The sequence below is a fragment of the Carcharodon carcharias genome, chromosome 15 (genome assembly GCF_017639515.1).
Source record: "Carcharodon carcharias isolate sCarCar2 chromosome 15, sCarCar2.pri, whole genome shotgun sequence".
NCBI classification, from domain to species: domain Eukaryota; kingdom Metazoa; phylum Chordata; class Chondrichthyes; order Lamniformes; family Lamnidae; genus Carcharodon; species Carcharodon carcharias.
This window is the reverse complement of record NC_054481.1, coordinates 60,020,428-60,048,108: the sequence shown is the minus strand read 5'-3', so window position 1 is coordinate 60,048,108 and position 27,681 is coordinate 60,020,428. Positions and strand designations below refer to the sequence as shown.

Genomic DNA, 27,681 nt, shown 5'->3' with positions numbered 1-27,681 from the left:
CCAATCCTATTGTAGTGCCGGTCCACGCGGCTGGGAAACGGAAGTTGTCAACGCGCTCCCAGAGGGCCCAGGGCTGTGACGGAGAACGATGGCGGCTCGGGACGGTAGGTAGCGGTTAGGACTGAGCGCCGAGCTTGGGGTTTCGGTATAGTCACAGCAGGACACTGTTCTCCCAGCTGGACCGGTCATTGCTATCGACCGACAACCTCAGTGCAGGGAACATCTTGTTACTGGACAATCTTTGAAGGGGGAGCTAAGGCCCAGTGAGGTCAAGGTACTAAAATACAAGGGGAGAGGGGTGAGCAGGAGACCGGGGTGCAAGTAGGGGGAGGCGATTTTGGTGGAGGGGGGGGTGTGGGGGAGTGCTGGAGGCCGGGGGGCGGGCGGGTGCTGGAGACCGGGGTGCAAGAGGGGACTGGGGGTGGCTGGAGAATGGAGCCTGGAAAGGGGGAGGGGGGTGTTGCTGGACCCTGGAAAGGGGGGGAGGGGGGAGGGGGTGTGTGGCTGGAGTCTGGAGTGGGGGAGGGGGTGTGTGGCTGGAGCCTGGAGTGGGGGTGGTGGGTGGCTGGCTGGAGCCTGGAGTGGGGGAGGGTGGGTGTGGGTGGGTGGCTGGAGCCTTTAGTGGGGGAGGGGGGGTGGGTGGCTGGTTGGAGCCTGTAGTGGGGGGGGGGGTGGCGGCTGGCTGGAGCCTGGAGGGTGGGAAGGGGGTGGGGTTTGCTGGAAGGGGGTGGGGTTTGCTGGAGGGGGGAAGGGGGTGGGGTTTGCTGGAGACCTCGGTGCAAGTGGAGTGGCGGTTTGCTGGAGACCTCGGTGCAAGTGGAGTGGCGGTTTGCTGGAGACTGGGGTGCAAACAACGGTGGGGTGGCGGTTTGCTGGAGATGGGGTGCAAGGAGGTGGGATGGGTGCTGGGTACCAGGCTGCAAAGGGGCAGAGGGTGCTGCAGTCTGCATGGTAGGGGTGGTTGGGGAGGTGGGTGCTGGGGTGCCAGGGTGGGGGGCTGGAGACCAAGGTGTGCGATGAAGGGGATCCAGAAACAAGGGTGTGGCAGGGAGGGTGTTGGAGACGGGTGCAAGGGGGCTGAGAGGTGGGGATGCTGGAGACTGGTGCGTCTGGGTGGGGGTTAGAGACTGGGATGCAAGGGCAAGGGGTGGTTGGAAGCTGGAGACGGGTGGGGGTTGGGTGGCTGGAGACTGGGTTTGAGGGGGGAGGATGGTGGCTGGAGATGGGGGTGTGAAGACGTTCTCCCTTGTAACCCTACCAATTGTTTCTTTTCAAATGATCATCTAATTGCTTCTCAAATGCCTCAGTTGAACCTGCCTTCCCTCTGTGCATTCCAGACCCTAAGCACTTGCTGTGGGAAAAAGTTTTTTCACATATCGCTTTTGCTTCTTTTGCCAATTACTTTAAATCTGTGCATCCTTGTTCATGATCTTTTCATGGGTGTGAACACTCTCCTCCTATCTACTCTGCCTGGGTCACTTATGACTTTGAACACTTCAGTCAAATCACCCCTCAGCCCTTTTCAAGGAAAACAGTCCTAACTTCTCCAATCTATCTTCACAACTGAAGTTCCTCGTCCCTGGTACCATTCTCACTTTCCTATGCCTTAACATCCTTCCTAAAAGGCGGTACCCAGAATGGACTCCATACTGGAGCTGAGGTCTAACTAGTGTCTTGTATAAGTTCAAGACAACCTTTTTGCTCTGTACTCTATGCCCCTATTAATGAAGCCTGGCCTATATGTTTTATTAACTGCTCTTTCAAACTGTCCTGCCATGTTTAATGACTCATACACATTTACATCCAGGCCCCTCTGCTCCTGCAACTCCTTTAGAGCCGGACCCTTTTTTATACTGTCTCTCTCCATGTTCTTCCCACTGAAATGTTTCACGTCACGTTTCTGTGCATTGAATTTCATCTGCAAACCTATCGACCCATTCCACCAACTTGGCTATGTCCTTTTGAAATTCTACACTGTCCTCCTCACAGTTTACAATACTTCCAAGTTTTGTATTGCCTGCAAATTTTGAGATTGTTTACCGTACATCAAGGTCTAGATCGTTAATATATATCTGGAAAGCAAGGGTCCCAATACCGACCCCTGGGGAACTGCACTACAAACCTTCCTCCAGCCCGAAAAATATCCATTAATCATTAGTCTGTTTCCTGTCACTCAGCCAATTTTGTATCCATGTTGTTACTGTGTCTCTTATTCCATGAGCTACAACTTTGCTCAAGTCTGTTGTGTGGCACTGTTTCAAATGTCTTTTGCAAGTCCACGTATACCACATCAACAGCATTTTCCTCACCAACCCTTTCTCTTCCCTCTTTGAAAATCTCCAGTTATACATAATTTTCCCTCAAGGGATCCTTGCTGGCTGTCCTTAATGAATCCCTATTTATCCATATAACTATTAATTGTGTCCAGAATTATAGTTTCTAGAAGTTTCCCCAGCACCAAAGTTAAACTGATCAGCCTGTAGTTGTTGGGCTTATCTTTACTCCCTTTTTTGATCAAGGGTGTAATGTTTGCAATTCTGTCCTCTGGCACCACTCCTCAGCCTAAGGAAGCCTCACTATTTATGGTTAGTGCATCTACTCTTTCCATTCTCTCTTCTCTTAGTATCCTTGGACGCACCTCATTTGGTCCCGGTCCCTTGTCAACTTTAAGTACAGATGACCTATCCAATACCTCCCCTTTGCAATTTTAAACCCTTCTAGTGACTGAATTTCCTTCTCTTTCACCATGGCTTGAGTAGCATCTCCTTTCTTTTTAAAGACAGATACAAAGTATATATTTGATACCCTCCTCATCCATGTGTAAATCCCCTTTTCTGTCTCTAATCAGCCCTACTTTTTTTTAAACTACCATTTAACTATTTATATGCCAACAGAAGCCTTTGGGATTCCCTTTTACGTTAGCTGCCAGTCTCTTTTCATATCCCCTCTTTGCTTCTCTTTTTTGTTTAAACCTCCCCTCTGAGATTTGTATTCAGCCTGGTTCTTAATTGTTTTCTACATCTGTCTTAAACACACACTTTTCTTATCTTAATTTCTAACTCCTTTGTCTTCCAAGGAGCTCTGAATTTGTTTGCCCTACCTTCCATTTTGCAGGAATATACCTTTATCGTGCCTGAACCATCTCTTTGAATGTAGCCTATTATTCAGCTACCGTTTTTCCTGCCAACCTTTGGCTCAATTTATTCGGCCCAGATCCATTCTTAACCCATTGAAGTTGGCTTTTCCTCAGTTAATTATTCTTATTCTAGATTGTTCTTTGTCCTTTTCCATAGCCATTCTAAGCCTTATGATACAATGATCACTGGCCTCTAAACCTGATCCCACTGACACTTGATCTGCTTGCCCACCTCATTTCCAAGAAAGCAGTGCCTCCTTTTTCATTGCACTGGCAACATACAGCTGTAGAAAATTATCTTGAACACTCTCTAGGAACTCTTGTCTCTCTCTGCCCGCTACACTACCAACTATTACAATATATGTTCAGATAACTAAAGTCCTCCATTATAACTACTCTAAGTTTTGTACCTCTTAATTTCCTTGCAGACCTGTTCCTCTACATCCTTCCTGCTAGTTGGCAGCCTATTGACTACAGCAAGCAATGTAATTGCACCTTTTTTAGGTTCCTTAGCTCTAGTCAAATTGATTGTCCTTGACTCCTCTGGGAAATCCTCTTTCTCCAGCATTGCAATGCTCTCCTTAATCAACACCACTTCCACTTTTCTTCCTTTACTATCTTTCTGTGATCTTGGCACCTGCATTGTCTGGGAGATTCAGAATATTTAAAATCTATTGAACAGGCTCCCAAGGGAACTGATAGCAGTTAGAATTTAGATAAATTTTATATATTTTGGGATACGTGTATTAGTAATTTGCAACATGTGTAGGTTGCTTGGAAGGAGCAGATGTCTTTGAGCCAACGGTTCCCAAAACTGAGAAACTTTGGTAGCTGCCTCAGAGAGGAACTGAGGTTTTCCTCTCCTCATGTCTGGGTCTGTTTCCAACTAATTCATAGGGATTGATTGTTATAATTAGCCCCCTACTCCTTAGCATTGTATTTTGCAGCTATAGCAATGATGGACTAGATGAAACTCAGACTATATTGTTCTTAGCAATTCACATGCTATTTGCGCATACAAGTGCAGCAAATGTCATTGGATGCTTGCTGTCAAGCTTAAGGTTTGAAGTTGAGAACATTGTCACTTTGTGAGGCTTCCTTGAGCGCATGTGCCCGAAGGTGGTCAGTTCACTGGGATTAATGAGCATGAAGAATGGATTGCTGTCCATTGGAGAAAGGGAAGAGTAGGCAGGGATTATGAAGATTTTTTTGTGTGTTAATGCTGGCTACCCATGAGGAGAACAACCATGGGAAAAATCAACTTTGCTAATGGAAAAGACCAAGTGGTCTGTCCAGCCTGTCTCCATCAGATATGGATGCAGCCTACTTGTGCCATTGCCCATGCACCATGCAGCATCATACCGAGGCAGAAAACGAGAGAAAATCTTGGAAGTACCAGAAGTCTGCATTGTTGTTATTGATACAGGTCACTAATTTTCTCTTATCACTCCATGCTGCACACACCACCCACCACCCCCCCCCCCCCACCCCCCCCCTTCTGTAAATTTCTGAATCCTTGGGCAGAAGTGTTATGTACAGAATGGGCACCCTTCATCAGAACAGAACTGGGTCAAGTGGCCTCACTGGCAATGCTTTGAGAAATAGAAAAGAAAGCACAAGGGGAATAGGAAAGGAATGGTTATTCAAAAGTCAACTCGGGTTAGATTAATGCAAGTGACGAGCTCTGCAATGTGTTCAAAGTTGCTTCCTAGGTGTTTGTCAAGCCCAAAAAGATGAGGTATAAAAACGAAATGCCGGAAATATTCAGCAGGCCAGACAGTGTTTGTGAACAGAGAAACAATTAATATTGTAAATCAGAACTGGAAAAGGATGTTACAGATTTTAAGAAATTAAAGCGATGGGGAAAGGAGGAAGGGAAGAACAAAAGGGAAGGAAGGCCTGTAACAGAATCGAAGGCAGGAAAAATTAAATGACAAAAGGAATGATGGTATAGGACAAAAGGTATGGGTGGGGTATAGTTCTATTGAGTCTAGGAAGTGAATGAGAGTGACTAGATAAGGGAATAATGACCATAAAATTATGTTTGATATAATTTGAAATTAAGTGCTGAACTGAGAAACAAAAGTCAATTTCAATGGGAGAAACAGAAATACCTGGAAAAACTCAGCAGGTCTGGCAGTATCGGCGGAGAAGAGCACAGTTGACGTTTCGAGTCCTCATAACCCTTCAACAGTCATGAGGACTTGAAACATCAGCTGTGCTCTTCTCTGCCGCTGCTGCCAGACCTGCTGAGTTTTTCCAGGTATTTCTGTTTCTGTTTTGGATTTCCAGCATCCGCAGTTCTTTGCTTATATCAATTTCAATGGGGTTAGAAGTGAAGTAGCCCAGATAAAACTTGGCAGATAAGGCAACAGGAAATGCTCAAACCAGGGAAGATAGATCAGTCTATAGACTGGACGTATTGCCATAACCCGTGAAGGTTGATGTGACACAAACTGGAGTTACTTGATTAGAAAAATGGAAAGAGGCTTATGACAAATCTAGGGCTAATCAATTTACATAACAAAAATAGTGAGCAAATCTGAAAGACTAACTAAGAACAAAGGGGAATGGTGAAAGATTTACAAACATGTGAAAGAATAATGGGCAGGACAGATTGGAGGATGAATGAGAGGAGGAACTGAATGAGAACTTTGCTTTTTATAAGACTGTGGAAACAGAAGGATATCGGGGAGGATGGAAGCAATCTGATAGGATGGGGAAGTAATTCTGAAAAAAATGGCTGAATGCAAAAATGGAAATGGCTCTGAGCCCAGATACCTGAGTTTCCAAAATGTGGAGCAAAAGCGATGAGGGAAATAACAGAAGCTATGACCCAAACCTTTCAAAAGACAAAGAGCAAAGTACCTCTTGGCACCCAATTATTGCAGTCCTGAAGGAAGGACTCTTCGTGCCCCCCCCCCCCCCCCCCCCAACCATCACCAAAGCTGACATCCACCAGGACAACAACTTGCATTCATATTGCGCCACTAACAGTAAAGGCCCCAAGGCTCTTCACTGGAGCAATTATCAGATGGATTTTGACGCCAAGCCACCTACAGAGACATTAGGGCAGCAGACAAAGCTTGGTCAAATGGGTACGGTTTACAGTGTCCCTTGAGGGAATAGGGAGAAAATTCTGAACTTGGGCCACAGGCAGTTGAAGATATGACTGCCAATGCTGGGGTGATTGAAATCTGTTGTTTCGTTGGCCAGAATTGGAGTAGAGCAAAGATCTTGGTGGGCTGGAAATTAGAGGGAGTCATGAGGCCATAGTTAAACACACAGATGAGAATTTTAAAAGGTCCACCACTTCAGCCATTTAAAGCCACTTAATCCCTGCACCTCTTCAAATGTTGCTGGCGATCTATAATTTTCACCCAAGCGCATGGAAAGGCCCTCAGTTTAATAACTCATGTGACATTCAGACCTCCAACAACGCAGTGTCCTGTCAGGACTGCACTGACATGTCAGCCAAGATAATGAGCTTGACGTCCTGAAGTGAGGCTTGAACACACAGCTACCTTGACCGAGGAAAGTGCTACAAAGTAAAATAAACTACTTTTCTTTGAATAATTCACTTCACATCAAAATAAATGATTTGTATGTTTTTAAAGCGTTTTGAGAGATGTGGTAAAGTACTTTATAAACACAGGCCTTCATTTCCCCCTTGTAGTACATGCACATTTGTGCAAAACTCTCCCTTTCCTACTTTAAGTCAAAAATTGATTTATAACCATGTTAAAAATTATGCTCAGAGATCTTACACAAGTTTGTTGCCCAACGACTTGAGAGAGAAAATTACCCTCCCCTCTTGTGCTCTGCTGCCACTGCCACTTTCCTCTTGATGCTTAAGGAAGTTCATTAACCATTTGTTCCTAGAACTAAATAAGTTTTTATTTTGTTTAAACAGGAAAGAAAGTCTGATTGAATGTTTTCAGCTCACGGAGAGCAACAGTTCTCTGCTATTTGGAAGTGATCAGCAGAATTTTTTCAATAGACGATGTCTCCTTGCTTGGTGCTACTGGATTAGATTCACGTGTAAGCATTGCATATTAGGAGGTAGATTGTATTTGAGAGCTGTCTGCAGGGGATTGAAGGGGTGAGCACTGTCTATCTTTGCCCAATAATACTTTATACAGGCACTTATTAAGTGTGCATCAGCAGGCTATCCCTCTGTGGGAGTTATCACAGCTGGACCTGATTCTGTCTTCAAGTGCGCACACTCTGTCCAGCATGTGTTCTGTTAGATAGCAATCAAAAGAAATCCTGCTTTGCACAGTGACTGTCAAGTAATTGAAATGTTGGAAGGGGTTTTTCATTTCATTAATTAAGTGACTGTTAAACATGTAGAGCAGCCATTCTGCTCTGGTAAATAGCATTAGGCTTGGCCTAAATAGCCAAGTGGTTATGGTACTGGGTTTGTAACCCTGAGATCAAGAGTTCAAATCTCACAATGGCAAACTATGAAACAATGTAACTTCATCTGAAACAGATGGAAACGGGTTTGTACTCGAAAGAGTTACAGATGCTGCCAGACCTGCAGGAGTTAGGAGGCTGGTAAAAAGACCTGGTAAATAGCATTGAATTGAAAGCCTGACTGGTCTGTGATAGGTTTTAGCTGAGGGATGTATGTGGGTCAGTCGAGCAAACCAAAAAAACATTCCAATTGTCATCAAGTTGTGTAATTGGGTTTCTTAATACCTTGTATGAATATGATACTTCTGCCAACACAACACTGGAGCACTAGGTGATACTGGTGTTCCAAACATGCCATACCTGATGATGCCTAGCAAAAGCGTTGAGGCACTGTGGCCAATTAGAAACTCACTTCCTTGACCTTATAGGATGGATTCTGATCTGCAAGGCTGACTGTTGAAGCCCCTGCCACATTTACCACTGGACAATCTGCCCTACGTTTAAAAACATTTTTTTTATTCACTCATGGGCTGTGGGTGTTGCTGACTAGGCCAGCATTTATTGCCCATCCCTAATTGCCCTTGAGATGGTTGTGATGAGCTGTCGTCTTGAACCGCTGCATTCCATGTGCTGTAGGTACATCCACAGTGCAATTAGGAAGGGGGTTTCAGGATTTTGACCCAGCAGCAGTGAAGGAGCAGCAATATATTTCCAAATCAAGTTGGTGTGTGGCTTGGAGAGGAACTTCCAGGTGGTGGTGTTCCTATGCACCTGCTACCCTTGTCCTTCTAGGTGATTGTGGGTTTGGAAGCTGCTATTGAAGGAGCCTTGATGAGTTCTTGCAGTGCATTTTGTAGGTGGTACACACTCCTGCCAGTGCGTCAGTGAAGGAGGGAGTGAATGTTTTTGGATGGGGTGCCAATCAAGTGGGCTACTTTGTCCTGGATGGTGTCCAACTCCTGGAGTGGGGTTGGAGCTGCATTCATCCAGGCAAGTGGAGAATATTCCATCACACTTGTGCCTTGTAGATGATGGACCAGGCTTTGGGAGGGTTCCCAGCCTCTGTCTTGCTCTTGTAGCAACAGTATTTATTTGGCTAGTCCAGTTCAGTGTCTGGTCAATGGTAACCACCCCCCCCCCCCCCCCCCCAAGGATGTAGATAGTGGGGGATTCAGTAATGGTAATGCCATTGAATCTCAAGGGGTAATGGTTAGATTCTCTCTTGTTGGAGATGGTCATTGCCTGGCACTTATGTGGTGCAAATGTTACTTTATGCTCCAATTCTTTTTTTCTTGTACTGAATTGGATGAGGAATGCTCAGCACTGTGGAAAGAAACACTTGTCATTTCTGTCGACATTGAGCTCTTTCAGTTTGATGTTTTCTGGAGCTGAGTACCAAAGGACTGAAGTATAATAAGTTGTATTGTGTAGTTGGCAGGCTATTTGTATTTTGTTCTTCAACGTCTTATGCTTTTTTCATTTAAGGCTGAATGTCTCTTTTTCGTATGGAACAAGGTTCTTTTAATACCACAGGCACTTTCTGCACCAATTGATAGGTTTGTTTTACAGTAAATCATCTCTGTTAGAAATTCAAAATGTTTAAACTTTTTGCAATGGGCTATTGAGACCAGGTGAATCAGGGCTAGAGACCTGAGGATAACAGGGCATGTAGATAAAATTCAAAGTCCTACATTTTATCATTTTTATACTTTGATTTGAGTTAAATAGAAAAATATAAACCAATTTAGGAAGTGGACCAGTAGAGCTAGTTGCAATGAAAGGAGTTCTGCTGCAAGGCTGGTTGTCGCAAATGAAAACTACACTGCCATTGATGAGGTTATAATTAGTGACAAGTTTAAATAGCACTTTATCATTCAAAACTGACAAATGTTCTGTAGATGGCAAGTGCATACAATGGCATAAAAATATATTGGCTTAATAGTGAATTGGCCTAGTATTTCCTCCTGAGAAGGAACTTTACATTGTACAAGCTTCACTGGGAAGTTCTGTACCTACACCAGGTGCTTTCTGTTACCTGCAGGCTGAGTGGTGACAGGACCCCACTATGTACTTGTGGATCTTTTGCTCCCAAACCTGCTGAATTTTTGATCTTGGCTGTTTTTGGAGGTAAGTTGGATGAAGAAAGAGGCATGTCAGAGACCTTTGTCCTGGACCTGCTAATGGCCTGGCAGTTGATTATTGTTAACCAATGCTGCTACACAAAAACTGACTTGCTATTGATTTTTTTGGGAGTGATGGTGGGAATGAAGTGGTTGGATTGAAAAATGTAAAATATTTGATCTCTCATGGGATTGAAGCTGTGACTGAGGTATTTGACTGGGGCACGGATACAATGCAGCGGACTTCTTAGTCATTCATTCTGTCCTTATTTTTATATATTGTTTAATTGGTAACTTGACATGCAAAAAAAGTAGTTGGTGGAGAAGAATTTTTCTGCAGTAAAAGCTCAATATTTGGGAGATGTAAGGCTAAGGTATTATAGCGTGACCAATAATGGGAGCATGTTTACATAGGCTGTTCCCATTTATAAATGAGCATGTAGGAATTTCTAATGGGAGAATGTTAACACAAAAAGTAACTCTGGAGAAATAAGGTTCTGTGGATGGGAAATGTGCATAAGATTTTTTAATATTTTCTAGATAAATTATAAATCCTGCTACTCAGATAATTAACCTTAAGAGTTTTCTTCAATGCTTATTTTCAGGGGCAGACACTGGTGGAATGGAAACAGAGACTTGCACAGACATAACTGTTCAGAAAGAGAAACCAAGCTGTGGGACTGCTGGTGAAGGGGACGCTCGAACCTTACTGACCGAGCAAATGGAGAATGAGAATGCACTCCCTCAAACTTCAGTCAGCAATGGTGGGGAGTCAGATGTGGGGAAGGAAATGGTAGACCTGAAAATTATTTGGAACAAAAACAAATATGATCTGAAAGTTCCACTGGATAGTACAGGAGCCAGTTTGAAAGAGAAAATTCACTCACTCACAGGTATGTTTTACTTGGGGTGGGGTAGTTCGTGGTGTAGGTATACCCGCGGTGCTGTTAGGGAGGGAGTTCCAGGATTTTGACTCAGCGACAGTGAGTCGCTATATTTCCATTTCAGGGTGGTGAGTGGCTTGGAGGGGGACTTCCAGATGGAGGTGTTCCCATGTATCTGCTGCCCTTGTCTTTCTGGATGGTAGTGGTCGTGGGCTTGGAAGGTGCTGCTTAAGGAGCTTTGGTGAGTTTCTGCAGTGCATCTTGTAGATGGTACAAACTGCTGCCACTGTTTGTTCGATGGTGGAGGGAGTGAATGTTTGTGGATGGGGTGCCATTCAAGTCGGTTGCTTTGTCCAGGATAGTGTTAAGCTTCTTGTGTTGTTGGAGCTGCACATATCCAGCCAAGTGGAGAGTATTCCATCACACTCCTCACTTGTGCTTTGTAGATGGTGGACAGGCTTTGAGGACTCAGGAGTTGAGTTACTCACCTCTGATTTCTCTTGTAGCCACAGTATCTCTATGGCTGGTCCAGTTCTGTTTCTGGTCAATGGTAACCCCAGGATGTTGATACAGGAAGATTCTACGATGGTATTGCCACTGAATGTCATGGGGTGATGGTTAGATTCTCTCTTGTTGGAGATGGTCATTGCCTGGCACTTGTGTGGCGCAAATGTTAATTGCCACTTATCAACCCAAGCCTGGATATTGTCCAGGTTTTGCTGCATTTGGAGATGGACTGCTTCAGTACCTGAGGAGTCGCAAATGATGCTGAACATGGTGCAATCATCAGCGAACATCCCCACTTCTGACCTTATGATGGAAGGATGATCATTGATAAAGCAGCTGAAGATGGTTGGGCCTAGGGCACTGCCCTGAGGAACTCCTGCAGTGATGTCCTGGAACTGAGATGATTGACCTCGAACAACCACAGCTACCTTCCTTTGTGGCAGTTATGACTCCAACCAGCAGAGAGTTTCCCCCTGATTCCCATTGACTGTAGTTTTGCTAAGGCTCCTTGATGCCACACTTGGTCAAATGCTTCCTTGATGTCAAGGGCAGTCACTCTCACCTCACCTCACATGTGGAGTTCAGCTCTTTTGTCCATGTTTGAACCAAGGCTGTAATGATGTCAGGACCTGAGTGACCCTTCATCTCACCCTAAGTATACCCTTCTATTCCTTTCTCCCTTGTGCATATCTAGCTTCCCTTTAAAGGTAACCATGCTATTTCCATTGAACATTCCATGCAGTAATGAGTTCCACATGCTCACTATTCTCTAGGTAAAGAAGTTTCTCCCGAATTCCCTAGGGACGCCCCATTTCTTACAAATAGGGAAAAAATTCCTCTTCAGTGGCAGGAAACTCGTATTACAGCATTTCAGTTTCTCCTGCTGGTCCCTGACACCGTGTAGTCTTCAGTCACCTCCACCTTAAAAATTACTGAACAGGTTGGATTTTCAGCATGCTAAACTGTTAATTAAGTTTGATTGCCACTATATAAATAAACCAGTGGCTTGCTGAGTGGTCCATTCGTGTTTTTCATTCTTATTTGTGCTGAAGGGGTTTTTTTCTGTGACATAAAAATTTGGAGCAGTAATGATGCAAATATTTGGCACATGTATAGTTCAAAATGTTGATACTTTTGTATTAATTTGCTATATTCCCAGTCTTACTCTAAGACCTTAAGTCACTATTAAGGGAAATGGAAATATTATTGTTGGAGGTATTATTCTGATGCTGGGGAGAATACTGTAGAGGGAGCTTTACTGTGTACCTCGCCTTTGTTGTACTTGCCAGGGAGTGCTTGCTTTGTATCAAACCTGTGCAGTAGCTCCCCTCTTGAGTGTATGATAGAACAAAGCTCCCTCTATACTGTACTATGTCTAGCGCTGTGCCTACCCTGGAGATATTTGATGAACAGTGTGGGAAATTGTAATTATAGATTCTCTATAGTTGTGGTGATGTTAACCAAAGCCGGGTTTAGTGGAATCCATCGAGCAGGACTCCAGTTTCTTCAAGGTAGGGGGGAAAGATTGAGGCAAAATTGCTGTTCTGGTTCATAAAGGTCTACAGCCACAGATGGCAGCCCCTGTATTTCGTGCTGTGCTGATTTACAGCAGTCATTCTGCCCATGTTTCCCCACTTCCCCCACCCCAAATTTCTCAGACACAGTGGGCTCCTAATTTGTTCTGTGTGATAAAGGGGAGAGGCACCCTGCCTTATGTACCTTTCTGATTACACACTTTCTTAGTAAAGGGTCTCGGAACCATCTCCTACCAGGAATGAATTATGTAGGGTGACTTGGGAGAGGATTAATCAATTTAAGGAGTGGTCGGGGAGAGACTTCACACTGATTTTCTCATTTGCGTTGATCTTAAACTTTCACAGACACTGATCCATGTCACTAGCCATAATAGTAATGAGCATATAATCCTGATTTTTTTTTAAGGACTGGACTAAGATCAACATTTTCCTTCCTCTTGTCAGGTCTCACTCCTGCAATGCAGAAAGTCATGTACAAGGGTCTGCTCCAAGAAGATAAAACTTTACGTGAAATTAAAGTCACAAATGGTGCAAAAATAATGGTGATCGGATCGACAATTAATGATGTTCTAGCAGTAAACACACCAAAGGAGGTGGTACAACAAGAGGCCAAAGCTGAAGAGCCTAAAAAAGAACCCCTATGTAGACAAAAGGTAAAGACCTTATTTACAACTATCAGCATTGGGTAACACATGAGCAGATCATTCAGCCCCTTGAGCCTGTTCCACAGCAGTGGGGGCAACCCATTCAGCCCATCGAGTTCATTCAGTCAGATCATAGCTGATCTGTAACTCTATCCCATTTACCACCTTTGCTCCATTTCCCATGACTCCCTTGTCCAACAAAATTTCAATTGGCTCTCCGCCTTTTGGGAAAGCAAATGAGGCTTAATTATCTCCCTGTCCTCCATGCCATAGTACACTTGAGTTTTTATGTTGCTCTGATGCCACCATCTCTCATAGCCTTGTGCAGCCAGCCATTCTAACAAAGAGGATCTGCTGAGGCTCGGTGGCATTGGTCATCTAGCTGGTTGACTGTGGTGACTCTTGGTGAGGCAGTGGGAGGAGAGCTGATCCCTTTGGTTGGGTTTACAAACATTGAGTGAACCTGAGAGATCTCCCTGTCCTATGCCAGACTGCAGTCCCTTCCAGTGCCCAGTGAAGGCACAGTTGGTCAAAGTCCATGAGAGCTTAGACAGGTGTCCTGTATTATTCTGGCTGCTCATTGTGTGCTTTGTCCTCCTCTCCCTGTTTTCAACCATCGGTTTGGCCATGGTTTAAGTAGCCAGCGGGTGCGTGATTGAAAGTTTAACTTTCCATCCAATGAAATAAAGGGAAAAAACTTTTTCATAGAATGGTTACAGCCCTTCATGTCTGCGTCAGCTTTTTGCAAGAGCTACTCAGCTCGTCCCATTCTCCACTCTTTTTCTGTAGCCCTACAATTTTTTTCACTTCAAATAATTGCCCAATTCCCTTTTGAAGGCCTCTTGAATCTGCCTCCACTATGCTCTAGCAGTGCATTTCATTTCCTAAACTTACACTGTATATTAGAAAAGAAGTTTTCCTCATGTCGCCTTGGTTCTTTTACCATTCACCTTAGAATAGTCCCTTCTGGTTCTTGACCCTTCTACCAATTGGAATAGTTTCTCCCTATCTACTCTGTCCAGAACCCTCATGATTTTTAACACCACTATCAAATCTCCTCTTGTCCTCCCCCTTCTCTAAGGAGTACAGTCCTAGCTTCACCAATCTATCCACGTAAGCCAGGGATTTGCACCCTCTCCAACGTCTTCAGCCTTCCTAATGTGTCTTGTCCAGAATTGGACACTACTCCAGTGGAGGCCAAACCTATTTTATAAAAGTTCACTGTAACTTATTTTTATACTCCAGTTTCTATTTATAAAGCTCAGGATCTTGTATGGTTTATTAATCTCTCTCTCAACCTGCCCTGCCAATTTAAAGATTTGTGCACATACACTCCCACATCCTTCGACTTCTGCACCCTTTTAGAAATGTATCCTTTATTTTATATTGCCTTTCTTGTACTTCCTACCAAAATAAATCTCTTCTCACTACTTGGCTTTAAATTTCATCTGCCACATATCCATCCATTCTACCAGCCTGTTTATGTTCCCTTGAAGTCTATCACTATCCTCCTCGCAGTTCACTGTACTTCCAAGTTTTGCAAAATTTTGCCCTCTTTCCTGTGCTTCACCCTCTTGCCTGCATTGGGTGGGAAGTAATTAGAACAGGGAACCCAACAAAATCCAATTAAACTCTATAGTATGAATGCTGTCCTTACTTGTGTACTCTGCCTGTGAATAAAACAGTGCATGTTTGCTTCCAGCAAGAATGTTTACATAACTGGAAAGGTGGCTCAGTGGAAGGTTTTTTTTTTTTATTGAATGCTTTTATTTTTAAGGGGCATCAATAAACTGAACCTCAAAGCACAAGCTCTGTGGCTGTGGCACAGACTCAGCTCAGAGGAAGGAAGGAAGGTGAACAAGTGGAGCAGACCGCACAGGGATGATGGTGTGGGGAACTGGAGAGGGAGTTCATAGGAACATAGAAAATAGGAGCAGGGGTGGGTCATTCGACCCTTCAAGCCTGCTCCGCTGTTCAGTATCATTATGGCTGATCATCGATCTCAACATCATACTCCCACTCTCTCCGCATAACCCTTGATGCCTTAGTGTCTAGAAACCTATCTATTTCCTCCTCAAATATATTGTGACTTGTCCTCCACAGCTTTCTATGGTAGAGAATTCCACAGGTTTACCGCCCTCTGAGTGATGTTTCTCCTCATCTCGGTCCTAAATGGCCTACCCCATATCCTATATACAAACATGTGAATTATGAACCTGCTCTGCCATTCAATAAGATCATGATCTGATTGTAACTTCAACTCCACATTCCTGCCTACCCCTGATAACCTTTCACCCCCTTGTTAATCAAGAATCTATCTAGCTCTGGCTTAGAAATATTCAAAGACTCTGCTTCCACCGCCTTTTGAGGAAGAAAGTTCCAAAAACTCTCAACCCCTTATTTTTAAACAGTGCGCCCTAGCTCTAGATTCTTCCACAAGAAGAAACATCCTCTCCACATCTACCCTGTCGAGAACCTCAGGATCTTAAAGGTTTCAATCAAGTTGCCTCTTACTCTTCTAAATTCCAGTGGATACAAGCCTAACCTGTCCAACCTTTCCTCATAAGACAACCTGCCCATTCTTGGTATTAGTCCAGTAAACTTTCTCTGATCTTCTGACATATTTACATCTTTCTTTAAGGAAACCAGTACTATACACAATACTCCAGATGTGGTCTCACCAGTGCCCTGTACAACTGAAGTATAATCTCCTTATTTTTGTAATTAGTTCCCCCAAAAACTAAGTGATAACATTCTTTTTGCTTTCTTAATTATCTGCATATTAACCTTTTGTGATTCGTGCTCTAGGACATCCAGATCCCTCTGAATCTCAGCTCTGCAATCTCTCACCATTTAGGTAAATTTTATTCTTCATGCTAAAATGAACAATTTCACAATTGCCCACATACTCTATTTGCCAGATCTTTGCCCACTCACTTAACCTATGTCCCTTTATAGCCTCCTTACGTCCTGTTCACAATTTATTTTCCGTTCTATCTTTGTGCTGTCGGCAAGTTTAGCAACCATTCCTATGGTCCCTTCATCCAAGTCATTTATATAAATTGTAAACAGTTGAGGCTCCAGCACTGACCCCTGTGGCACACCTCTCATCACACCCTGCCAACCAGAAAAAGACCCATTTATGTCGACTCTGCTTCCTGTAGGAAGCAATCTTCTATCCATGCCAATATGTTATCCCCTACACCATGAGCTTTTATTTTCTGCAATAACCTTTGATGTGGCAATTTATTAAATGTCTTCTGGAATTCTAAGTACAGCACATGTGATTCCTTGAAAGGACTCCAATAAATTGCTTAAACATGATTTCCCTTTCACAAACCATGATTGCCTTTTTTTTTTAAGTGCTGTGCTATATCACCTTTTAATAGCTTCTAACATTTTTGCTATGACAGATGTTAGGCTAACTGTAGTTTCCTGCTTTCTGTTTTCCTCCCTTTTTGAATAAAGGAGTTATTTGCTACTTTCCAATCTAATGAAGCTTTCCCCAAATCTAGGAAATTTTGGAAAATTAAAACCAGTGCATCAACTATCACACTAGCCACTTCTTTCAAGATCTTTTAGGGTGAAATCTATCTGGACCTGGGGTTTTGTCAGCCCACAGCCCTAATAATTTGCTCAACACAACTTATCTGGTTATTTTCCCGAGTTCCTCCCTCTTCCATTTCCTGATATACGGCTATTTTCGGGATGTTACTTGTGTCCTCTAATGAAAACTGAAGCAAAATACCTGTTCAATTTATCCGCCATCTCCTTACTTTCCATTATCAATTCCCCAGACGCACAATCTATAAGCCCAACACTCACTTTAAAACTCTTTTTTCTCCAAGTATCTATAGAAGCTCTTGCTATCCGTCTTTATATTGGTAGCTAGTCTTCTCTCATACTCTAATTTCCCCTCCTTATTAATCATCTTGTCGTTATTTGCTATTCTTTGTATTCTTTCCAGTCTTTTGACCAGCCACCCGTCTTTACGTAATTATATACTTTTTCTTTTAAGTTTGATACTGTCTTTAACTTTTTTAGTTAACCGTGGATAGTGGGCCCTCTCCTTGGAATTTTTCTTTCTCATTGGAATGTATGAGACTGTGACCCCTTGTTTCCTATGGTTGGCGGGTCTAGAACATCATTCCTGCATCCAATCTGTCGTCCTCGTTCTTCTAAACTCCAGCGAGTACTGGCCTAGTTGACCCAATACCTCCTCACGACAATCCTGCCATCCCAGGAATCAGTCTGGTGAGCCTTTGCTGTACTCCCTTTATGGCAAGTATATCCTTTCTTGGGTAAAGAGATCAGAACTGCACACAGTACTCCAGGTGAAGTCTCACCAAGGCCCTGTATGGCTGCATTAAGGCATCCTTATTCCTGCGCTCACATCCTTTTGTAGTGAAGGCCAACTCACCATTTGCCTCCTTAACTGCATGCTGATGAATCAATAGTAATTTTTAATTTTAGGTATTGTTTGAGAGACAGTATAGGGTGCAATTGTTGTACTGTAGGATTGATCAGGTATAAGTTGGTGTTCCTGCAATTCACAGGAGGGAGTCCTGTTAAATGCAGATGCAGTGGAATGTGAACATTCTATTACTGGGAGAACATTTTTAGATGAGAGTTCCTAATGAGTTTGTTCATCATGTGCCCTTGGATTCTGTAGTTTCTTTGACTTTTTTCTTCTAGCAACACAGGAAAGTATTAGACAAAGGAAAACCAGAGGATGTCATGCCATCGATCAAAGGTGTTAAGGTAAGTGGCTGCTTTTGGTGTTTGCTGTGCTTTGCGAAGGTTCCATGGTGTTTCTGCCTGTCAGCTGTCACACTTGTGGGTATTGCTGCCTTTCCTGAGTCAGAAGATTATGGGCTTGAATCCCACTCTGTAGACTTGAGCATAAATATTCAAGCTGACTGTCTAGTGCAGTACTGAGGGAGTGTTGGGCTGCTGAAAGTACCATTTTTCAGATGAGATGTAAAGTCGCACCTCTCTTCAGTTGATGCAAAAGACCCCAAGAGCCAGTGCTGCAATCCATGAGTGTTCCTGGTTGCAGTGAGAAGCTGAGTTTCTGTTGATTTGTATAAGGCCTTCTGAAAATCCTGGATTAAGGAAGGTTGCAAACAGAACAAAGTCACTTGACAAATTGCTCTACCACAATCAGTGATCTTTTATTGTGAATAAAACTCTGACACCATGCAGAGCAAAGCTGTCTCATCATGCATCGCAAAGGCAGGTACAGTATGGGTTAGATACTAAGTAAAGCTTGCTTGATGCTCCATGAAACACTCAAGCTAGATAGAGTAATGTTCCCTCTACACTTATCCTCCATTACAAAGCCTGTATTGTATCAATGTGACAGTTTAGTTTGCAGTAGCTGCCCTTGAAAACTATTTAAGTGATACTGTCAATTCGTGTTTAGGTGTAATTTGGCACGCGCGCACGCACACATGCACCCCCCCCCCCACAAATAAAAACCTCTGTTAACCTGAAACCTTTGTTCTGAAGGTAATGGTGGCAGTCAGGCAATCCACTGTCTTGACCCTTCAAGTGGCTTGAGGTCTTGATTCTTTGTCTCCCTGCTCACTGCTGTGTTAATGACTGATGACTCTGAACTTTCCACAGGAACGCTTACCAAGTGTACCGTTATCTGGCATGTATAACAAGTCAAGTGGAAAAGTAAGATTGACCTTCAAACTGGAGCAGGACCAGCTCTGGATTGGAACAAAGGGTGAGTCTGTGCTTTTGAATCATTGATCACATACTTTGTAACCCACTGTATGGGGAATAACACTTGCAGGTTCACAACAAAAATAAAAATACCTGGAAAAGCTCAGGCCTGACAGTATTTGCGGAGCGGAACACAGTTAACGTTTCGACTCCGTGTGACTTCAACAAAACTAAGGAAAAATAGAAGAGAGGTGAAATGTAAGCTGGTTTAAGTGTGGGTGGGTGGGACAAGTACAGCTGGATAGAAGGCCAGTGATAGGTGGAGATAGCCAAAAGATGTCATAGACAAAAGGACAAAGAGGTGTTGAAGGTGGTGATATTATCTGAGGAATGTGCTAATAGGTGACATTAAGGGTAGAAAGCAGGATGAGCAAGGTGCAGATAGCTCTAGTGGGGGTGGGGTAGGGGGAAGGCATCGAAATAGGCTAAAAGGTAGAGATAAAACAATGGATGGAAATACATTTAAAAATAATGGAAATAGGTGGGAAAAAAATCTATCTAAATTATTGGAAAAAGGGGGGATTGGAAAGGGGGAGGGGATGGAGGAGAGAGTTCATGATCTAAAATTGTTGAACTCAATATTCAGTCCGGAAGGCTGTAAAGTGCCTAGTGGGAAGATGAGGTGCTGTTCCTCCAGTTTGCGTTGAGCTTCACTGGAACATTGCAGCAGGCCAAGGAAGGACATATGAGCATGAGAGCAGGGTGGTGTCGAAATGGCAAGCGACAAGGAGGTCTGGGTAAAGCTTGCGGACAGACCGAAGGTGTTCCGCAAAGTGGCCACCCAGTCTGTGTTTGGTCTCTCCAATGTAGAGGAGACTGCATTGAGAGCAGCGAATGCAGTAGACTAAATTGAGGGAAGTGCATGTGAAATGCTGCTTCACTTGAAAGGAGTGTTTGGGCCCTTGGATGGTGAGGAGAGGGGAAGTAAAGGGACAAGTATTGCACCTTCTGCAGTTGCATGGGAAGGTGCCATGAGAGGGGGTTGAGGTGTAGGGGGTGATGGAGGAGTGGACCAGGGTGTCCCGGAGGGAAAGAACCCTGCGGAATGCCGCTGGGGGGGTGAAGGCAAGATGTGTTTGGTGGTGGCATCATGCTGGAGTTGGCGGAAATGGCGGAGGATGATCCTTTGAATGCGGAGGCTGGTGAGGTGATAAGTGAGGATAAGGGGGACTCTATCATGCTTCTGGGAGGGAGAGGAAGGTGTGAGGGCGGATGCACGGGAGATGGGCCGGACACGGTTGAGGGCCCTGTCGACCACTATGGGTGGAAAACCTTGGTTAAGGAAGAAGGAAGACGTGTCAGAGGAACTGTTTTTGAAAGTGGCATCATCAGAACAGATGCGACGGAGGCGAAGGAACTAGGAGAATGGGATGGAGCCCTTGCAGGAAGTGGGGTTTGAGGAGCTGTAGTTGAGGTAGCTGTGGGAGTTGGTAGGCTTGTAATGAATATTGGTGGACAGTCTTATCACCAGAAATTGAGACAGGCCAAGGAAGGGAAGGGAAGTGTCAGAGATGGACCATGTGAATATGGAGGGGTGGAAATTGGAAGCAAAATTAATAAATCTTTCCAGGTCTGGACAAGAGCATGAAGCAGCACCGAAGCAATCATCGACATACTGGAGAAAGAATTGTGGGAGGGGGCCGGAGTAGGACTGGAGCAAGGAATGTTCCACATACCCCATTAAGAGACAGGCATAACTGGGGCCCATGCAGGTACCCATAGCCACACCTTTTATTTGGAGGAAGTGAGAGGAGTTAAAGGAGAAATTGTTCAGTGTGAGAACAAGTTCAGCCAGACAGAGGAGAGTAGTGGTGTTTGGGGATTGTTCAGGCCTCTGTTCGAGGAAGAAGCGGAGAGCCCTCAGACCATCCTGGTGGGGGATGGAGCTGTAGAGGAATTGGAAGTCCATGGTGAAGAGGAGGCGGTTGGGGCCAAGGAACTGGAAGTTGTTGATATGATGTAGGGTGTCAGAGGAATCATGGATGTAGGTGGGAAGGGACTGGATAAGGGGAGAGAGAATGGAGTCAAGATAGCAAGAAATGAGTTCCGTGGGGCAGGATCAGGCTGACATGATCGGTCTGCCAGGACAGTCCTTTTTGCGGATTTTGGATAGGAGGTAGAAGCGGGCCGTCCGAGATTGGGATACTGAGGTTGGAAGCTGTGGGAGGAAGATCTCCAGAGGAGATGAGGTCAGTAACAGTCCTGGAAACAATGGCTTGATGTTCCGTGGTGGGGTCATGGTCCAGGGAGAGGTAGGAGGAAGTGTCTGCGAGTTGATGCTCAGCCTCTCCGAGGTAGAGGTCAGTGCGCCAGACAACAACAGCACCACCCTTATCAACAGGTTTGATGACAATGTCAGGGTTGGACCTGAGAGAATGAAGTGCAGCAAGTTGAGAGAGGGTGGTTAGAGTGGGTGAGAGGAGCAGAAAAATTAAGATGACTGATGTCATGCCGACAGTTCTCAATGAAAAGATCAAGACAAGGTAAGAATCTAGATGGAGGGGTCCAGGTGGAGGGAGAATATTGGAGGCGGGTAAAAGGATCAGTTGAACGGGGAGAGACTTCTGCCCAAAGAAGTGAGCACAGAGACGAAGGTGGCTGAAGAAGAGTTCAGCATCATGCCGAACCCGAAATTCATTGAGATGAGGGCATAAGGGTATGAAACTGTGTCCTTTGCTGAGCACTGAACGTTCAGCATCAGAGTGGGGAAGGTCAGGGGGTATGGTGAATACATGGCTGGTGCTGGGATTGGAAGACAGGATGGGGACAGAGGGACGGGCAGGGGTGGAGGGTCCTAGATGGGTGTTGGTGTCAATGAGTTGTTGGAGCATGCGTTCCTTTGCACCTGAAAGAAAGAGACAAAGTTTCTTGTTGAGGCTTCAGATGAGTCGAAGAATAAAATGAAACTGGGGGCACAGGCAGCTTAGAAATAGGGTGCGGCGGTGCTGCTGGAGGGAGAGGTCGAGTGTGTTTATATGGCGGTGCATGGCCCTGATTGTGGATCTCAGGATGCGATGAGAACAGCAGTCTGGGGAGCGTTGTATGTCCTGGAGATACCTGTAATCCTGGGTGGGTTCGAAACGTGAGGGATGGAACTTCAGTTGAAATCCACGTGGGGTAAGTCGGAGACGGTGACAGTCACTGAGGAAGGACCCTGGTTCGTTCAAACTGAGGGAGGGGTGCCATCATGTTTTTTAATTTATTTGTTCACTGGATGTGCTGCTGGCTAGGCCAACATTTATTGCCTTTTAGAAGGTGGTGGTGAGCCATTGCCTTGAACTGCTGCAATCCACGTGGTGTAAGTATACCCACAGTGCTGTAAAGGAATTCCAGGATTTTGACTCCGACAGTGAAGAATGCTGATATAGTTCCAAGTCAGGTTGGTGTGACTTGGAGGGGAACTTGCAAGTTTTGGTGTTCCTGTGCACTTGCTGCCTTTGTCCTTCTAGGTGGTAGAGTTGCGGATTTGAAAGATGCTGTCGAAGGAGTCTTGGTTAGTTGCTGCAGTGCATCTTGTAGATGGTACACACTGCTACCACTATGCATCAGTCGTGTAAGGATTGAATGTTGAAGTTGATAAATGGGATGTCAAACAAGCGGGCTGCTTTGTCTTGGATGGTGTTAAACTTCTTGAGTGTTGTTGGAGCTGCACTCATCCAGGCAAGTGGGCAGTATTCCATCTCACTCCTCGCTTGTGCCTTGTAGATGGACAAGCTGGGGAATCAGAAGGTGAGTTACTCTCTAGAATTTGCAACCTCTGACCTGCTCTTGTAATTGCAGCATTTATGTGTCCAGTCCAGTTTCTGGTCAGTGGTAACCCCCAAGATGTTGATGATGGGGGATTCAGCTACGTTAATGCCATTGAATTTCATGGTGAGATAGTTAGTTAGATTCTTGTTGGAGATGGTCATTAACTGGCACTTGTGTGGCACGAATGTTAGTTTCCACTTATCAACCCAAGCTTGAATGTTGTCCAGGTCTTGCTGCACATGGACATGAGCTGCTTTGGTATCTGAGGAGTCGGGAATGGTGCTGAACAATTCACTATAATCAGTGAATATCCCCGCTTCTGACCTTATGATAGAAGGAAGGTCATTGGTGAAGCAGCTGAAGATGTTTGGGCCTAGGGCACTACCCTGAGGAATTCCTCCAATGATGTTCTGGGACTAAGATGATTCACCTCTCACAACCAAAATCATCTTCCTTTGTTAGGTTTGACTCCAACCAGTGAAGAGTTTTCCCTCTGATTCTCATTGACATAGGACTGCTTGATACCATAATCAGTCAAATGCTGCATTGATGTCAAGGACAATCACTCTTGCCTCCCCTCATTACTGAGGTCTTTCATCCATTTTTGGACCAAAGCTGTAATGAGGTCAGGAGCTAAGTGACTCTGGCAGAACAAACTGAGCTGGGCCCTCAGGAGGAGGCTGAGATGGATCATCCACTCGGCATTTCTGGCTGGTGGCGGTTGCAAATGCTTCAGCCTTATTATTTGAAAATAGGTGCTAATATATAGGGTGCAGGGGAAGGCCTTGGCAGTGTTCTCCTTTCTGGTGTTCTTTTATGGTGGGCTTTATTGTGGCTGATTTATTTCTCCACCCTTTTGTGGAGAATTGGATATGGATTTGAAAAGGAAGCAATGAAGGGCATTTGGGAAGAGTAGTCAAGTGGGGCTAATTGGATAATTCTTTCAAAGTGCTGATGGGCTGAATTGACTGGTTCAGTACTGTAAGATTCTGTAGTGGATCACTGTTGTTTTATTTTTAACAGAGAGAACAGAAAAAATTCCAATGGGCTCTATCAAAAATGTGATCACTGAACCTATTGAAGGACATGAAGATTATCACATGATGGTGAGTACTGAGGTCATTATCTAGTGATCTGATGACATACATATCCAGGTGAATATGGAGGGGGCAGGATATAGGGGGTTTGGGTCTGTAAAGAATTTGTGTATGTAAATATTGATGAGGGCTGTTTTGAGAGTTTAGTGAGACTTGATGCTGGATTGGGTGTTGGCAGCACAGTTGGATGAGTTGATATTTTTAAAGGGTAGAAGATGGGAGGCCAAAGTAATGGAGTCTGGCTGAACAAAGCCATAGATGATTTTGGCAATGGATAAGCTGAAAAGGATGGAGTCAGGTGGAAAAAGATTGTCTTGTGTTGAGAGGATATGAAAGCTTGGCTTGGAGGTGGAATAGATTGTGGAGGTTTCTTGCAGTCTGGCTGAACGCAAGACAGGGAGAACACTGAGTCAACGGTTGTTAGATTTGCAACAGAGACTGCGATTAGACAGGGCAATGCAAATGAGTGCAATTTCCACATGATCCAGTACTTGCCATCCCTTCTTAGTCTTCCTGTATCCCATTATGACAAAGGCATGTGTGCATCTCTCTGCCATTCTGTAAGCATCCACTAGGGAGCACATGCACTAAATGCAGCCTTATGCAGTCGGAAACCCCAACCCATTGACTGCTTACCTGTAATTAATGACATTGCATTCCTGGCCAGTGCCAGTCTGCAACAATAATTTAGTTCCCACATTGCAACTTTAAAATCATGCATGATTGCCACAATTGACTGAAGCTGTAACCACTCCCAGCACCTCAACTCCTGAATGTAGCTGCACCATGAATGGGATGAAGTGAGCAATTCTCTCTTGCACCGCCCCACCTCCCTTCACTCTGTAGCTCCCCCTGCCTCTCCAAGATTCAGGAAAATGGAGCTGGAGTAAATCGGGAAGCAGTATGTAGATAATGCGGAGTTTTAGTCATAAAAACCTTTAGATTGTATTGTAGAATGAAGGGGAGAGTGGAGAAGGAAAGGAAGAATGTTGCTCCCAAGAATGCTAGTTTCTTTTCCAGTGCATAATTGTGATATTGGGCATGGTCAGAGATTCTTGGTCTTTTTAGTGGGTGTGAGAGATATTTCAGATGAGCAAGGTCAGGAGGTAAGTTTATTTTTATTGCTATTAAGATGTTAAACAGGTCCCTGTTTGTTATAATTTAGTTCAGATGGAGGTAAAAGATCCCACAGCATAATTTGAAGAGGAAGAGTGAGCTCTCCTTGTCCTGAAACCAAAGCAAAGTAACTGGTCATTCATCATATTGATCTCTGTGCAGTCTTGCTCTTTGCAAATCATTTGCAAGATTTCTAAATATTAAAATATATCAGATATAGGGATAGTGTGGGGAAAATGGCTTTGAGGTGGAAGTTCATGCCACGATCTAGTTGAATGATGGAGCAGGCTCCTATTTCCTATGTTCCATGTGCTGTATTTTCTAGTGCAGCAACAGTAATTCAATGTGTAAAGTGCTATGAAATGCTTTGTAAAGCACTGAATGTTGTATAAATATAAGCCTGTCATTTCTGTGGCTGTAAAGAGTGCCACTGGTGATTAGAGTTATGTTGCTATTGCAGTTCTGATCTCATTAGAATCTCATTAATTCACACTTTTTTTTCTCTTTCCAGGCATTTCAGCTGGGTCCCACTGAAGCGTCGTACTATTGGGTTTACTGGGTGCCTACACAGTATGTTGATGCAATCAAAGATACAGTCCTTGGGAAGTGGCAGTATTTTTGAATGTGCCTCCACCTCTGGCAGTGAAGGATAGACTGAAACCAAAGGACTATAAAACTGATCAATTGGAACTTTCACATACTGGATTGTAATTCTTCCTCCCCTCTCCCTTCCCAACCTTGGAAGATGCCAACAACGATTAAAAAATAGAATCATAAAAATGTGCTGGAAGATCCTCACCAGGAGCTGGAGGTGGTATGTCCAATTTGACTTTACCGATGAACTTCAAATTTAAAAAAAGTTTCAAAGAAAGAGAACTCCAAGTTATTCAGGAAGCTCTATAAGACCCAGAATTATTCGCAGGCGATGCACTAGAAGCATTTTATTATATCTGCTGTGACATGGATAACCTCCCAATTTAGGCTTGTTTCCAATGTCCATCCAGGGCTGTGTCTCTAATACAGTACAGTGGGCCTCTACTTACTTGTACTCCTCAGCTGCCTGCTCCTCTTATCTGTGTGTGGATCTGTTATATTGACATTATATAAAGCTTAATTGGAATGTTTATTTCTATAAACAAGCTGCATCATGTGTCTGTTCTCAGGTCATTTTACAGTTGGATGCCTTGTATTTAAATAGTTTCCCCATTCACCCTTACTTTTTAGCATGCTGCCTGAATGGCAGTTTTGACTTGCCTTGTTTGCAAGATCCAAGGAGAAGGGAGAGCACAGAGAGGAAATGGTGCACAGTGAATTCTATTTGTCTGCCATTTTAATTTGTAACTGGCTTTGCTAGTTAATTGCATAAAGAAATTTTCCACGCCCAACACTATGCAATTAAGCAGAACCCACTGTACTTCCACTAATTTGTTGGACAAAGAAACCATATTTGGGTGAGCCCATGTGATAGTATTGTGTGCGCCAAGTGATTTCAACTTTTTTGCCATAATGTGGTACCATTTTAAAGTTGCATGACCATTTCCACTTCACTGGTTTCAGTTTCTGTAGCACATGGGGGCAGGGGATGAGTCTCGATGTATTACGGCTCTGTCGAGAATTTTTTTTCCCCTTCTGCATTGAGCCCAGCTGTTCCAGGTGGATGGCAGCTTTACCTGGCACCCCAGATGGGAAACTGAGAAGAAAATGTTTAGGTTATTTTTAATGCTTTGGAGTGGAAGGATCTTCTCTCCAGTGCCATATGCACCTCTTCAGTGGGTTATCCTGTGTTTCCACATTCTTAATACAAAGTTGGCAGTGTGCATTCAGGCAGGATAGGTATTGTCGGTTAAACTGAGTAAAAGATGATATGTATTTTTAAGTAACTTCAAAACTAGACCCAATTTTTCCACTTCCTCCCCCCACCCTTACACAGCAAGCAAACTTGAGTTTTGAAACAATAGAACACAATTTTCAAACGTAATTGATATCTCGCACTTGATACAACCTCTTAATGGACGTTGTATTGTGTAGGTTTTCAGCTTGTTTGCTGTGTAGTTGTCGTATGGCTGAGGTGTTGAAAAGAGAGAAAGTTCTCAATCCTGTAGACCTCTCATCGGAGACTGAGTGGCTTGTGCCATCCCTTCGCTTTCATAATTATTTGGAAAATATTGTTTAGGACAATCTAATCAGCATTGTATCTGCCCTGGGAGCATTTGATGAGACACTGCACAAGGATCTTTACTCTAACTGCCCTGGGAGCATTTAAAGTACAGGATACTGTGTGTTTAAAGTACAGGATACTTGCAGGAGTGGCAATAAATGGCAGTTTCTAATCATTGATAATCCTTACTTGGATTAGTATAAACAGATAAAAGTTGTGAAGCGTTTTGATTTAATGGGTTTTGGATAACTTTATAGATCTTGGACCTGATGATCGTGAAAAGAGGTGCAATATTTAAATGTAAATACCACTTTTTACAAAAAAATCTTTGCCCTGTTCTGAATTTTCCATGTGCACAAACTGATACTATAGTTCAGATGATTGTAAAGGGTCATGCAGCTTTTAATACCACTTAACTTGCAGAATGCATGATTCAAGCACCCCAATATCTGTTGAACTGAGGGAGTTGACTTGGTTTTAGTGTTGCACTGCTTCTGATTTTAGTGCTGACCATTAGTTAGCCCAATGTTTCATTCTAAGGACTAGTCTTTATTGCCAATTAAAGTTTGTTACTTTACAGTA

The 27,681-nt window shown here is 43.9% G+C and overlaps 1 protein-coding gene across 4 annotated transcripts; it reads left to right on the top strand.

The window, feature by feature from the left end:
* Positions 1-33: 33 nt before the first annotated feature.
* Positions 34-27,681, top strand: ubfd1 (ubiquitin family domain containing 1). 4 transcript variants are annotated; one of them, XM_041206597.1, is made up of 9 exons: positions 39-104; positions 7,050-7,177; positions 9,041-9,111; positions 10,281-10,568; positions 13,046-13,254; positions 17,941-18,006; positions 18,874-18,979; positions 23,752-23,834; positions 25,453-27,681. In XM_041206597.1, the coding sequence occupies exons 4-9, from the start codon at positions 10,298-10,300 to the stop codon at positions 25,561-25,563; spliced, it is 846 nt and encodes a 281-aa protein (XP_041062531.1). In that variant the 5' UTR covers positions 39-104; positions 7,050-7,177; positions 9,041-9,111; positions 10,281-10,297; the 3' UTR covers positions 25,564-27,681. The 4 variants fall into 4 exon arrangements, with proteins under 4 accessions (XP_041062529.1, XP_041062531.1, XP_041062530.1 ...); XM_041206596.1 differs by lacking the exon at positions 9,041-9,111 and having other exon boundaries at positions 45-104; XM_041206595.1 differs by lacking the exons at positions 7,050-7,177; positions 9,041-9,111 and having other exon boundaries at positions 34-104.

Excerpts from the sequence above, each read along its gene's own strand:
- ubfd1 (XM_041206595.1), top strand. Across the intron at positions 13,255-17,940 it reads AACCCCTATGTAGACAAAAG|CAACACAGGAAAGTATTAGA; the intron begins GTAAAGACCTTA and ends TTTTTCTTCTAG. Across the intron at positions 18,007-18,873 it reads CATCGATCAAAGGTGTTAAG|GAACGCTTACCAAGTGTACC; the intron begins GTAAGTGGCTGC and ends AACTTTCCACAG.